Source organism: Chelonoidis abingdonii, chromosome 1 (genome assembly GCF_003597395.2).
Source record: "Chelonoidis abingdonii isolate Lonesome George chromosome 1, CheloAbing_2.0, whole genome shotgun sequence".
In the NCBI taxonomy this organism is placed as follows: domain Eukaryota; kingdom Metazoa; phylum Chordata; order Testudines; family Testudinidae; genus Chelonoidis; species Chelonoidis abingdonii.
In genome coordinates, this window is record NC_133769.1 from 32,065,345 (window position 1) to 32,078,722 (window position 13,378).

Genomic DNA, 13,378 nt, shown 5'->3' on the forward strand with positions numbered 1-13,378 from the left:
CGCAAGGACTTGCCAAGTACTTCAGCCTTGATGTGCAGTGTGCCCGCCATTGCCGGTGCCCAAAAAGACCAAAAAACATGGCTCCCCAGCACCGGGCAAGGCGTCTGCTTCAGGTTGCCTAGCCACGCTGCAGCCGTGTGCTCACACCTCCCCAGTCGGGGCCCTTAGCCTTGTGAAAGTTCCACCACTGACTTCTGGGAGCAGCATGGGACCAAAAACCCTGGTGGCACCAACACCTTTACAAGGCCAAGAGAGCACAAGTCTCACCCACGCTGCTGATGTAGCATGTGCCTGTGGTACCGGCAAAGGCTCACCACAAGGGCAAGCCAGCAGCTAAGATTCCTCAGGTGGCAGGGGAGCATCACAGATTCTCCGACAAAGTAGCGCTCTCCATCTCCATGCTGAAGTCTCAGATCAGGTCCTATGGGGTTCATCCTCAGCCACCACGTTCGTGGTTGCTACCATCTTGATGCAGATCACCTAGAACAAGATGCTGGTGTCTGTACGACCGACGCTGCTTGCCCTCCCACTGATTGTCCTTTAGGTGCAGGTATCTGTCACGTGCCTCGTGGGAGCGCTCCCTGTCTTGTCTCTGCACCTTCCTCCCCCCACCAGCGGCCTGGTCCCCTTGATACCGGCACTGATCACCTTGCTCAGGGCATCTTTCTTTGATGGTGATGGTCAGTAAACAGACCCAGGCATCAGCGACCCAACTGTGGTCACTGGAAGGGGATTCCTTTGGCACAGAAGCCCAGTTCAGCCCCTCGCCTAGACTGCACCCTTCACTTGCTGGGCATGCATACATAGCAGCTTGCGGGAAAGTAGTTCTGGTCACCTAGACCGTGGCAGTCTCATGAGGGATCTGCAAGAAGAAGGGACAGCTGCTTTTGCTCTTCCTCCTCCCGCTCACCCGTGCAACCCAACCTGGCAAAACACCCTGGGGGCCAGAAATGCTTGTTATGTGGGTGCAATCGAGAGTAGCACCCTAGTCACCTTTCAGGATCCACCCTGCTCTTTCCTCAGCCATCTTTGTCCCTTCTGTTTGGCCTGGTCCCAAGTCACCTCGGAGCATTGGGTGCCCAACATGGTATCTCATGGTTGCACCCTGCAGTTTTCTGCTGCCCCTCCCTCATCAGGGACCCTTCTCACAAGCAACTTCTCATTCAAGAGGGCCAGTGGAGGAGGTCCCTCGGAACATGAAAGAGGTTGTTTTCCTGCTAGTTTCTAATTCCAAAAGTAAAAGGGGACCTGCAACGTCTTAACAGGTCTCTCAAAAAGTAGAAGTTTTGCATGGTCTCCTTGGCCTCCATCATCCCCCTCCCTGGATCTGGGAGACAGGTCCGCCGCCCTCGACTTTGAAGGATGCCTCTCTCCTTATTTCAAGGTCACAGATGTTTCCTCTCTATTATGGTAGGTGAATGCTATTCCCAATTTATGGCACTTCTCTCTTGCCTCTCATAGACTCCAAAGGTGGTTACAAAATATATGGCACCAGTGGTCACTTACCTCATGTGTAGACGAGTCCAGGTCTTCCTGTATCTTGACAACTGGCTCATGAAGAGCAAGTCTCGGGATCAAGTGCAGAGAAATCTCGATCTGGTGCTTTCCACCTGCCGCAACCTGGGCCTGTTGATAAACAAGAAAAAATCCAACTTAAGGCCGGTCCAACACACAGAGTTCATAGAGGTGGTTCTCGGTTCCATGTGAATCAGAGCCTTCCTCTCGGAGGTGCATTTTCAGGCCATGTTGGACCTCATATCCCAGGTGAAGAATCTCCTGCTCATCACATCTCTCACTTGCCTGTGGTTGCTGGGCCACATGGCAAACTGTGCATAGGTGGTCAGTCATGTCCAGCTCCACCTCCGGCCTCTGCAAGCATGACTGGCATTGGTTTACATCCCCAACAGACGTGATTTAAACTGGATGGTCAGGGTACCGGATCACATCCTGTCACCCCTGGATTGGTGGTGGGATACCAGGTTGGTGTTGGAGACAGTCCCTTTTGCGACCCTGTCCCTGTTGCTGACCTTGCTCTATGTTGCTTTGGGCCTGGGTTGGGAGGCTCACCTGGGCGAGCTGAGCACATAGGGGTGATGGGACAGTCTGGCCCTCCACATCAACATCAGGCAGCTCAGAGCGGTTCGCCTGGCCTGCTGGGCTTTCTTGCCAAACCTAATATGAGGGAATCTCATTTACTACTGAAGTTTCTATTCAGATATCTTTTTACATCAGTTCTGCATGTTTATTTTGTATATGTGAATACACTGGAATGTCTGTTTTTACATTTTCTTAACTCTGTCACCTGGGAGTAATTCTTTTTCTTTAATTTTTTAGGTATGATGTTGATTCAAAGAGTCCCAACCTATCAAAGCATGTAAGTGGATGGTTATAATACTCAACTTAGGGGTTTTTTCCTTATAGTGTTTATTTTGTAATTAAAAAGTTACGCTATCTTCTAGAATGTTTATGGTATTTACTGGCAAATAGTGTCAAATGCAGCAGTCATAAATACAAGGATTGTGGTGTGGTGTGATTTAGATGTTCATAACTCTTTGCTAAAATGGGATTTTTTACATGTCCATCACGCAGAATGTACATTGGGAATGGACATTTTTTTAAGAAAAGTTAATATCTGTTTAGATAAATGAAGGACATTATCTCCTTATTGACACTTTTGTTGTGCCCAGGAGTTGAGGCAATCTACTTGCTGGTGCATATATTTTTTTCTAACAAGAAATGTTTAACCCTTGTAGCATCACGGAAAGGAAAAGTTCCAGATTATGCAATATTTTAATTGAGATACGCTAGAGCACGATAAAGAGACTGTAATATCTGTTGAGTATAACTATTTTATTAATAAGTGGAGGAGGAATCCCTGGGAATCTGTAGTCTGTTTGGAAGAAGAGGGTAGAAGAGGTTCATTGGGAGCATTGAGTGGGGGCCTGCAGGGAACCCTGCAGTTCATTTGGGGGAGAAAAGGGTAGGTTTGCCTGGAAGTGCAGGGTGGGAAGAGTGGTATAGCTCTGACATTTAAGTGATTCAGAAATCCTGGGTTGCAGAGACTTTTTCATTATAATCTATATTCAAGAGAGTTAAAAAATCAAGATGCTGCATCTCAAGAATCTCCACCAACTAAAAAACGGCAATGATTTAAATGTAGAATATCATTTTTTTAAATTAAAGGCATTTCTTTTGTGCATTTTATTAAATATATGTCCACATAACCCACACAAACCAAAGCAAATATTCTGTAGAATTCAGTAAATCTTTTAAACTACTTTGTCAAATCCTTTACAACAGATCAATCACAGGCTCTTTTTTAATGGATCTTATAACATGGATTGGGGCGGGGGGAGGGTGTTCCATATTTTTGAGAAGGTGAGTGGTTTATTTTTGTGATAGGAAGAAGTTATTCTGGGGAGCAGTGAATGGGAATGGGGGTAATTTGGGGGTCAGAGAATTGGAGTGTGGCTTTGGTAGGGTGATGGAAAGGCTGGGTAAGGTCTGTTTGTTGGCTATAGGGGATCTCTCCTTGGGAAAGACAGGGGGTTCCCTAAGCCCAGCACCACTCACTGAGCTGCCATTTGGGGGTAGAAGGCAGAGGAAATGATCCAAATTTCATAACTTCCACAGGGCCCTGGATGGATTCAAATGTCACTTTCACCCAGAGTGGGTAGGAGGGAGACTCCTCCCGCCTGCAAAGGGCTTTTGTCCCAGCCCTCCCAGCTTCAGGGGTTGTGGTCGGTTCCCTCCCCCAAGGCCTAGGCATACTCCTTCTGCATCAGGGCCCGCTCCTGCCTCAGTGCAGGAGAAGTAGGACTCCCTTCCCTTTGGTCTCTCTCCTGCCCATGGAGTGAAGGGGGGCTCTGGCCTAGAAGGGCCAAGGGGAGCTTGAGTAAACAAAGAGAAGCCCCTGGGAGTGAGGATGCTCCAGGGAATGGAAATGGGGAGGGTAGAGAGAAGTGATTAATTATTACATCTTAGAATTTGGTCCACTGAAATGGAGGCAAAATTAAACTATTCATCATGTGTTAGTTACACAATTCTAAAACATATGCTTTAAAGGCACTTTAGTTGTTGGATCCTGTTTTCAGGTGCTTATATCTATAATAATAAAATTTTTTTTTGTTCTGACATTTGTCAGCCCAAAGTGGATGTGTTTGAAGGAGAAATATTCAGTTAAAGTTGTCTAAAGTTTGAAAAACAAATATTGTCCATGTTTTGAGAAAATTAATATGCTTCTCTGTGCTTGGGTAATTAAAAATGACTTAATTTTAAAATTTCAAACTTTTGGCCCGCTTGAAGATTCATTGAAGTCATTGGAAAATTTCCCATTTATTTCAGTGAGCATTTTAGCAGAGCCTAGAACTTAACTGAGAGTGACTTCAATGTGCTTTGACAAAATAATGTTTTAGAAATAACAAAATTATAAGTGATTTTGAAAATCTCATACAGGTTGACAGTATGAGTGAATATTACTGCTTTTTCTAGCTATTGTCTCTGTGTGTTCCACATGTGCACCTATGCACTCTTTCTCAGAGATTTTGTCAGCAGTGTCCATGCGTCTGCGCCTGCATCCTACGCACCGTCCTGTTCTGGTACATGAATATATAGGAAGGGGTGGTCCTGCTGCCAGTCCAGTTCCTTCTCAAATGCAGGTGCTTGAGATGGAGTGTTGTCTGCGTGCTAGCTACCTATCTTGCTGTTTTTTTTTCTCTTATTTGTTTTTATTTCTTTAGTATATAGTTAAGGCCCTACCAAATTCGTGGCCGTGAAAAATGCCTCATGGACCGTGAAATCTGGTCTCCCCCTGGTAAAATCTGGTCTTTTGTGTGTTTTTACCCTATATTGTACAAATTTAATTGGGGAGACCAGTGTTTCTAAAATTGGAGGTGCTGACCCAAAAGGGAGTTGCAGGGGGTGTGCAAGATTATTTTAGGAGGTTGTGGTATTGTCACCCTTACTTCTGCGCTGCCTTTAGAACTGGGTGGCTGGAGGGAGATGGGTGTTGGCTGTGTGCCTAGCTCTGAAGGCAGCGCTTTGCCAGCAGCAGTGCAGAAGTAAGGGTGGAGCTATCCTTCTGTGCTGCTGCCTGCAGAGCTGGGCGGCTGGAGAGTGGAAACTGCTGACCAGGGGACCAGCTCTGCAGGCAACAGCACAAAAGTAAGGGTGGTAATACCATACTATACCATGCCATCTTTACTTCTGCGGGTGATGGCTCTGCCTTTCCAGCTGCCCAACTTTGAAGGCAGCACAAAGGTAAGAGTAGCAGTACTTCAACACCTTCCTACAATAACCTTGCGACCCCACCCCCACTCCTTTTTTGGTCAGGACCCCTACAATTACAACTGTCATGGTACAATTCCCCACTCTGAACCTTAGTGTCCAAAAGATGGGGTACCAGCATGAATTCCTCTAAGCTCAATTACCAGCTTAGAACCTGTAGCGCTGCCACCAACCAGGAATTCCAGTGCCTGGTACACTCTGGTCCCGCCAAAACCTTGCCCGGGGACCCCCAAGACCCAGACCCTCTGGATCTTACAACAGAAGTAACCCTCCCCCACCATTGCTTTCCCCAGGCTCCCTCCCTGGGTTACCCTGGAAGATTACTGTGATCAACTCCTTGAATCTCAAAAACAGAGAGGAATTCACCTTCCTCCTCCTTCTCTTCCCCCCAGACTCTTCTTGAGAGAGAAGTAATCCTAACAGAGAGAAAATTAACCTCTCTCGCCCCCTTCCCTCCTGTCTCCCCACCAATTCCCTGTGGATCCAGACCCAGTCCTCTGGGGTCTCACCAGAATAAAAAACAATCAGGTTCTTAAACAAGAAAGCTTTTAATTAAGAGAGAGAAAACAGTAAAAATTATCTTTGTAATTAAGATGGTAGGTACAGGGTTTTCAGCTATAGACACTGGGAATACCCTCCAGCCTAAGTACCAGTGCAAATTAAATCCTTCCACAAAGCACATTTAAACTCCTTCCAGCAATGCAGATTGGCAATAAAGAACAAAACATAAGCTAACCGCCTTATCTCTATGCTCATCATTTTGAACTGATAAGAGCCTGTATTGGAGAGATTGAGAGAAACCTTTGTTACACGTCTGGTCCCCTGCCCCAAAGTGAACAACAACAAAAACTAACAGCACAACACAAACTTCCCTCCTCAAGATTTGAAAGTATCCTGTCCCCTGATTGGTCTCTGGTCAGGTGACAGCCAGGCTTACTGAACTTGTTAACCTTTACAGTCAAAAGATTATAAGTACTGCTGGCTATTAATTTTTTCTTACGTTATGACAACAACATGGTGAAATTTCATGGTCTTCTTCGAGTGCTTGCTCATATCCATTCGAAGTAGGTGTGCGCGCGCTGCGTGCACGTTCGTCGGAAGAATTTTCCCCTAGCAACACCCGGCGGGTCGACTGGCGCCCCCTGGCGTGGCGCCGCTACGGCACCGGATATATACCCCTGCCAACCCGTCCGCTCCTCAGTTCCTTCTTACCGCCCGTGTCCGGTCGTTGGAACAGTGGAGCACGGCTTAGCTGACCTCCACTTCCCTAGCTTTTCACCCGTTCTTCTACTTATTGTATATATAGTTCTAGTTAGAGTTATAGTTGTTACTATAGAGTAATAGTTGTTAGTATAGTTAGTGTATATAGTTAGAGGGCTGGGGTTTAGCCCTCCTCACCCTCCCAGGGCCCGGGCTCATGCCTGGCTCACCCGGTTTCAAACAGTGCTCGGCCTGTCGCTGGCCGATGCCAGCGGGAGACCCCCATGATCGCTGCCTGAAGTGCCTGGGGGAATCCCATCTGACGGACAACTGCCACGGCACCGGTAATCTCCGCACCGTCGATTCCGGCCAGACAAGAGCCATCGAGTCCGGTGCGTGACAGCTCCCCGGCACGTGCCTCGGTTGAGCTCGTCGTTCCCACCACGCCAGAGACCCTTGCAACAGCAAGGGAACTGATTGCTCTTACGGAGCCCACCCTGCCTCAACCCCCGGCACCGCCGGTGTGGGTCCTTCCATCAGCAGGGAAGCCGGCCATGGTCAGACCACCGTCCAGTGAGGCAGCAGGCAGGCACCGTTCGCGATCGAGATCCCGGCAGTGCTCCTGCTCTTATCGCCGGTCAACATCCAGGCGCCGTTCGCAGTCCCGGTACTGATCCCCCTCTCGGCACTGGTCGTACTCGCGGCACTGGTCCAGATCGCGTTCTCCAGACCAGTATTCAGCACGACGGTCTAGCTCCCGGCACCGTTCCTGGCGGAGTCGATCTCACCGCCGTTCCTTTCGGTCTCGGTCGACCTCCCGGCACCGTGCTGGTCGCAGGTCCCGGTCCACGTCTCGGCACTGGTATGATTCCCGGTACCGCTCCCCGGCGGGGCATGACGTCCGGTACCCACCTCATGGACTATCTGCTCCGCCCTGGCCATCGAGGCACCCATCTGGTTCGTCCCAAGCAGATAGTGCTCTTTATGGAGATTTGGACCCCCAGGCCCATGCCCTCCCGCAGTCCCAGGGCTTGGAGCAAGCACCACAGTGGTCCTTCTGGACGCCTTGGGCGTACCACCGAGCCCAGGGAGATCCTACGGTGACGTCGCGGTCTGCCGTGTCGGTCCGTCGCGCACCAGAGGCTACTATTAGTCGTCCTCCTCCGGCTGATACGGACGCTTCAACCGCGACCCAGGACCCTCAGGGCACTGCAGAAACCGACCCCCCTCTGGACCAGGACTCACAACCCGAATTACTGGTCCCGGGTCTCTCGTCCTCCTCCTCGCCGGATGAGGCGGTAGCGGGTACATCAACCTCAGGCCCGCCTCCCATTGTCCTACGAGCCCACCAGGACCTTCTCCGCCGCGTTGCGTTGAGCATCAACCTTCAGGTGGAGGAAGTCCCGGAGGTGGAGGACCTGGTCATGGACATACTCTCGTCGGATGCCCCGACTCGTGTAGCCCTGTCATTTATCCGCTCCATCCAGGCTAAAGCGGACTCGATTTGGCAATCCCCGGCGTCTATCCCTCTTGTGGCCAGAGGCGTGGAGAGGAAATATATGGTACCATCTAAAGGGTACGAATATCTTTATACCCATCCTCCTCCATGCTCTCTGGTCGTCCAGTCTGTGAACGAGAGGGAGCGCCATGGCCAGCAAGCCCCCGCCCCAAAATCGCGGGAGGCAAACGCATGACCTACCTTGGCGCAAAGTATACTACGCAGGGGGCCTACAGTTGCGTGTAAGCTAACCAGCAGGGCCCTGCTCATAGGTAAATTTTAACACCTGGCAGTCATTGGACAAGTTCACCGAGCTGGTCCCCCTGGACTCCCGCCAGAGTTCCAGAGCCTCCTTGAGGAAGGAAGAGATATCCCGGATTCCCCTGCAGGCCTCTCCGCCGCTGCGGATTCGGCGGCAGGACACATGGCGTCGGGAGTTGCAATCGGAGAATTTCATGGTTGCAGGTTCCAGCCTACCCCCGAACTGCAACAACAATTCCAGGACCTCCATTCGAAGTGCCAGGGCCTTCTTCCGGCAGAAAACGGACCCTAGGCTCCAGAGCCTCAAGGTAAACCGTGTCATCAATGCGTTCCCTGGGAATGTATACCCGCAGACCAACCAGGCCTTCCAAGCACAACACTCAACGTCCTACCCCCCACGGCCTCAGACAGGACTTTACTAAAGAAGGCGTGGTCCGTGTGAACCCCATGACGACAGTCCGGTTTCAGGGGGCCAGAATAATGGTTCCACCAAGCCACCGCAGGACCAAAGCAAAACTTTTGAAGGTGCGACCGAGAGCAGAGCACCAGTCCTTCCCAGAATCCTGTTCAGTTCCTCCAACCGCTTTCTCCTCCTCCCGGCGTGGACCGACTACCTCGATCGTTGGGTCCTACGCACGGTGGAGTTTGGTTACCATCTCCAGTTTATTTCGCCCCCCCCCCACCCTCGCCCTTCCTTTCTTCGGGACCCCTCCTCACGAGCATCTCCTCTGGCAGGAGACCATAACGCTCTCGAAATCAGAGCCATAGGAGGATGGTACCGCAGGAGTTCAGGGCAAGGGGTTATTCCATTATTCTAATCCCCAAGTCGAAAGGAGGTCTTTGCCATCCTAGACCCCGCAGGCTCAACGTCTTCTTAAAGAAGTGAAGTTCCGATGGTTCCTTGGGGACTATTATCTCCAGCTCCCAGGATCGGGAGACTGTTCGCTGCTCTCGACATGAAGACGCCGTACTTCATATTCTATTTACCCCACACAGACGGTACCATACGGTTTTAGGTGAGAAAATCGTCACTTCCAATTCAACGGTCCTTCCTTCGCGCCTTTCACTGCCCCACGTGTCTTCACAAAGTGTATGCGGGGTGGCCGCTCCTCCGACGTCGGCGCATATGGTGGTCTTCCTTACCTAAACGACTGGCCTTATTCGCGGGACTACCGAGACCCCAGGTTTGCCGCCACGTAGCCGCATCATGGACTCTTCGAGGTGATTGGGCTGATGGTCAATATGGGCAGTCCACCACTTCGTGCACCGCTCAAAGAAGTAGAATTCATTGGACTGTCCTGGACCCATCGGCAGCGGCCTACCTCCCGCTGAGCCGGTTCAGGAATAGTCACCGCCATAGAGAGCCTGCCAGCGCTTCCTGATGACCCTCAGCCCGGGCCTCCTCAGCCTCCTCGGCCATACGGCTGCCCTGTACTTTGCACCAAGCACCCAAACGTCCGCCTTTCGCCCGCTTCAATTCGGCTGGCCTCCGTACCGCCCACACAGGGACACCATAGACATCGCGTCATGGTTCCTCAAGAGCGTCTAACGACTCCTCCGTTGGTGGCAAGAACACCTTCCCTGGTGTGTGGCAGGCATGCCGTTCCAGCCGACGACAACTACTACGTCCTAAAGACGGACGCGTCAGTTCTGGCTGGGGCTCACATGGCGGGTTTGTCGGCACGCAAGGCCTCGGTCCACCAGGATTGTCATTACACATAAACATCCAGGAGCTACGTGCAGTCCCGCCTCGCCTGTCAGACCTTCTTCACCACCTGCAGGGCACTGTGTTTTTAGTGTTCACGGACAACACCACCGCGATGCACTACCATAAACAAGCAGGGATGAACTCGCTCTCTCTCCCCTTTTCGCAGGAGGCGATCCGACTGGGAATTTGTATAGACACTCACGCCCCAGCCCCCACTCTAAGACCTGTGCGTCTTCCCCAGGGTCCAGAAACACGTAGCGACCACTCAGACAGGTCATTGTCTCTCGCCACTAGTGGTCACTTCGACCGAATGTCATTCTCTCTTCCAGAAGTGGGGCTTTCCCACATAGACCTCTCGCCTCCCGCAGCAACTGGAAGTGTCACAGTTCTGCTCCTTTCAGGGTCTTCGCCGCCAGGCCTCGATATCGGACAGCTTCCCATGTCTTGGTTGACTCACCTTGCTGTACGCATTCCCATCCTTTCCGTTGGCAAACAGGGTCCTTGTAAAGCTTCGGCAGGGACAGGGCTGACTGATTCCTGATCGCCCCAGCGGCGCTCGCAGATATGGTACACCACATGCGCGACCACATCGATACCAACCCGTCCCCTGCCTCTCCATCAGGATTTAAATAACCCAGAACCACGGCAGTCTATCTCCATTCGCAGACTTGCAATCCCTCCACCTCACGGCAGGCTCCTGCGTGGTTGACTCACTCGGAACTAAGCTGCTCCACCCAGTGCAACGAGTACTCCTGGGAAGCAGAAAACCCTCCACTAGGCTACGTACGTGTCCAAGTGAAGCGGTTTCTTGCTGGTGTCAAGTGCAGCAGGTGCATCTGCGCAGGTTCCTATCACTGTAATATGGAATATCTCTGGCATCTCAAGCAGCAGGGTCTCGCACTTCTCATCTTTGCGGGTACACCTAGCTGCCATCTCGACCTTTCATCCGGAGAAGGACTTACTCCGTTTTCTCCACCCTATGGTCTTGAGGTCCTCAAGGGCTGGAGCATCTTTTCCACAGGTGTGATGCCTCCGTCCCTTCCTGGGACCTCAATTTGGTTCTGTCAAGACTTATGGCCCCTCCGTTCGAACCCGTGGCAACCTGCTCTCTCCCTCTATTTATGTGTAAGGCGGTGTTCCTTGTAGCCATTACATCGGCTAGGAGAGTTTCGGGGCTTCGGCTCTCATGGGACCCGCCTTACACGATATTCCACAAGGACAAAGGTGCAGTTGCGCCCACATCCGGCGTTCCTTCCCAAGGTGGTTTCATCCTTTCACCTCAACCAGGACATATTCCTCCCGGTTTCTTTCCCAAACTGCATGCATCCCGTAGAGAGCAGCAGTTTCATCTCGCTGGAACGTCCGTAGGGCGCTCGCGTTCTATCATTGACCGACCAAGATCTTTCTGTAAGACCCCCAACTCTTTGTCGCCGTGGCAGACAGGATGAAAGGTCAACCCGTTTCTTCCCAGAGAAATTCTTCCTGGGTCACGGCATGCATTCGGGCTTGCTGTGATCTAGCTCAGCCTCCCAGGCCGTGTACTGGCACATTCCACCAGGGCTCAAGCCTCGTCGACTGCCTTTTAGCTCGAGTGTTATCCAGGAGATATGCCGAGCAGCTACGTGGTCTTCGGTACACACCTTACTTCCCATTATGCCTTGGTACAGCAATCCAGAGACGATGCAGCCTTGGCTTGACAGTCTTGCATTCAGCAGTGTCCCAACTCCGACCCCACCGCCTAGGTAAGGCTTGGGATTCACTTACTTGGAATGGATATGAGCAAGCACTGAAGAAAGAAAAGACCGGTTACTCACCTTTGTAACTGTTGTTTCTCGAGAATGTGTCGCTCATATCCATTCCACACCCGCCCTCCTTCCCCATTTCAGAGTAGCCAGCAAGAAGGAACTGAGGAGCGGACGGGTCGGCAGGTGTATATATCCGGTGCCGTAGCAGTGCCACGCCAGGGGGCGCCAACCGACCCGCTGAGTGTTGCTAGGGGAAAATTCTTCCGACGAACGTGCACGCGGCGCGCGCACACCTACTTGGAATGGATATGTGCAACACATTTCGAAGAACAACAGTTACAAAGGTGAGTGACCGTCTTATTTCAGCTATTTAAATCTGAAATATATTATGTTTAAAATCTGGTTACTGCAATTGACCAAAATGGACTGTGAATTTTTATTTATTTATTTATTTATTTATATATATGGTTTATTTTATTTTCCATTTTACAGTTTCTTTAAGACACTTTTTATTCTTTTATGGAGTTCCCCTGCCCCATTCTTCTTTTCCTGGTTGAATCCTACCTTCCAACTTGGCCTTCCCTGTCTTCAGCCTTTCTTACCTCTGGTGACCATCTTGGCTTCGGTAAGAAAAGGCTTTGGGGGACCCTCAGAGTCTTCCAGGCTATCAGAAAGGAAGATACTCCATTTTGCGGAAAGAGAGACCAAGAGAAGGGGAGGAGACTTGAGAAAAAGGAGACATCATGTCCTAGCATGGGTACTGCTGAGGTGTCTACATCCTCCAGTATCGCAACCCTAGCTCTGCCAGGGAAGACCATGTCACATTCTAAGAAACCTTCCAAGAGGCAATCTTGAGTGAGTGGCATCGGCATCTGTACTAGGACTGGAGCCTTCTTAGTACAAGAACGCCTTCAGGACTACGGTCTTGAAGTTGTCATCCTCAGAACAGTCATCTTCATGAGGCCATGATAGAGATGCTGGTACTTCCTGGTGTGCTGACTACCCAGGAATGCTTTCCAGATTACCTGAACAACTAGCTCCTTAAGGATTGCTCCTTTCTGAAAGTGCAGTTGGTAACCAGTGAGGCCCTATCTTTTTTCCACTCCCTGGGCATCTGACTCAACATGGAAAAATCTATCCTCATACCTATACAGTCAATAGACCTCACTGGAGCCAGTCTGGACTCTGCTATTTCCTAAACATGTCCATGAATAGGCTCACTAGAGTGCACAGTCTCACTTCCATGATACAACAAAGCATGCAAACCATAGCAAGGTTTTGCCTTCACCCCTGGACCGCATGGCAGCTCATCCTTTTGTAACATCTCTGGCGAGACTATACTCCTATTGTCTTTAGGCCTGGCTCAGGTCTGTCTACACGCTCATCAAGCATCATCTGTCTAAGAAGGTATCAATATCTCATTGGGTCCTCAACTCCCACAAAGACCTTTTGGATCCTTCTACTAGTTGTAAGGGTTTTCAATTGTTACATTCTCCTGATACGCTTGCCATCACTTCCTATCCAACATCAAGGGCCACTCGATGTTACACCTGTGGTGTGGGTGGTCAGGCCCAGTGACTAGCACAGAAGTCATGCCTAGTGGTTGGTGCAGGAGCCAGGGGCTAAGCTGGAGCATCAGAACTGGAGTCAGGAGCTATCACGGAGGCAGTGGACTGGAGT

The 13,378-nt window shown here is 50.7% G+C and overlaps 1 protein-coding gene and 1 long non-coding RNA gene across 2 annotated transcripts in view; one reads left to right on the forward strand and one right to left on the reverse strand.

Moving 5' to 3' along the window:
- The window catches only part of CPNE8 (copine 8), a 246,775-nt gene that overhangs the window by 42,766 nt on the left and 190,631 nt on the right, over positions 1–13,378 (forward strand). The window contains 1 exon segment of the mRNA XM_075064967.1: positions 2,335–2,374. Coding sequence (XP_074921068.1) covers positions 2,335–2,374 — 40 coding nt within the window.
- Positions 1–13,378, reverse strand: part of LOC142046736 (uncharacterized) — a 471,037-nt gene that overhangs the window by 8,051 nt on the left and 449,608 nt on the right. The gene's annotated exons all lie outside the window — the stretch shown is intronic.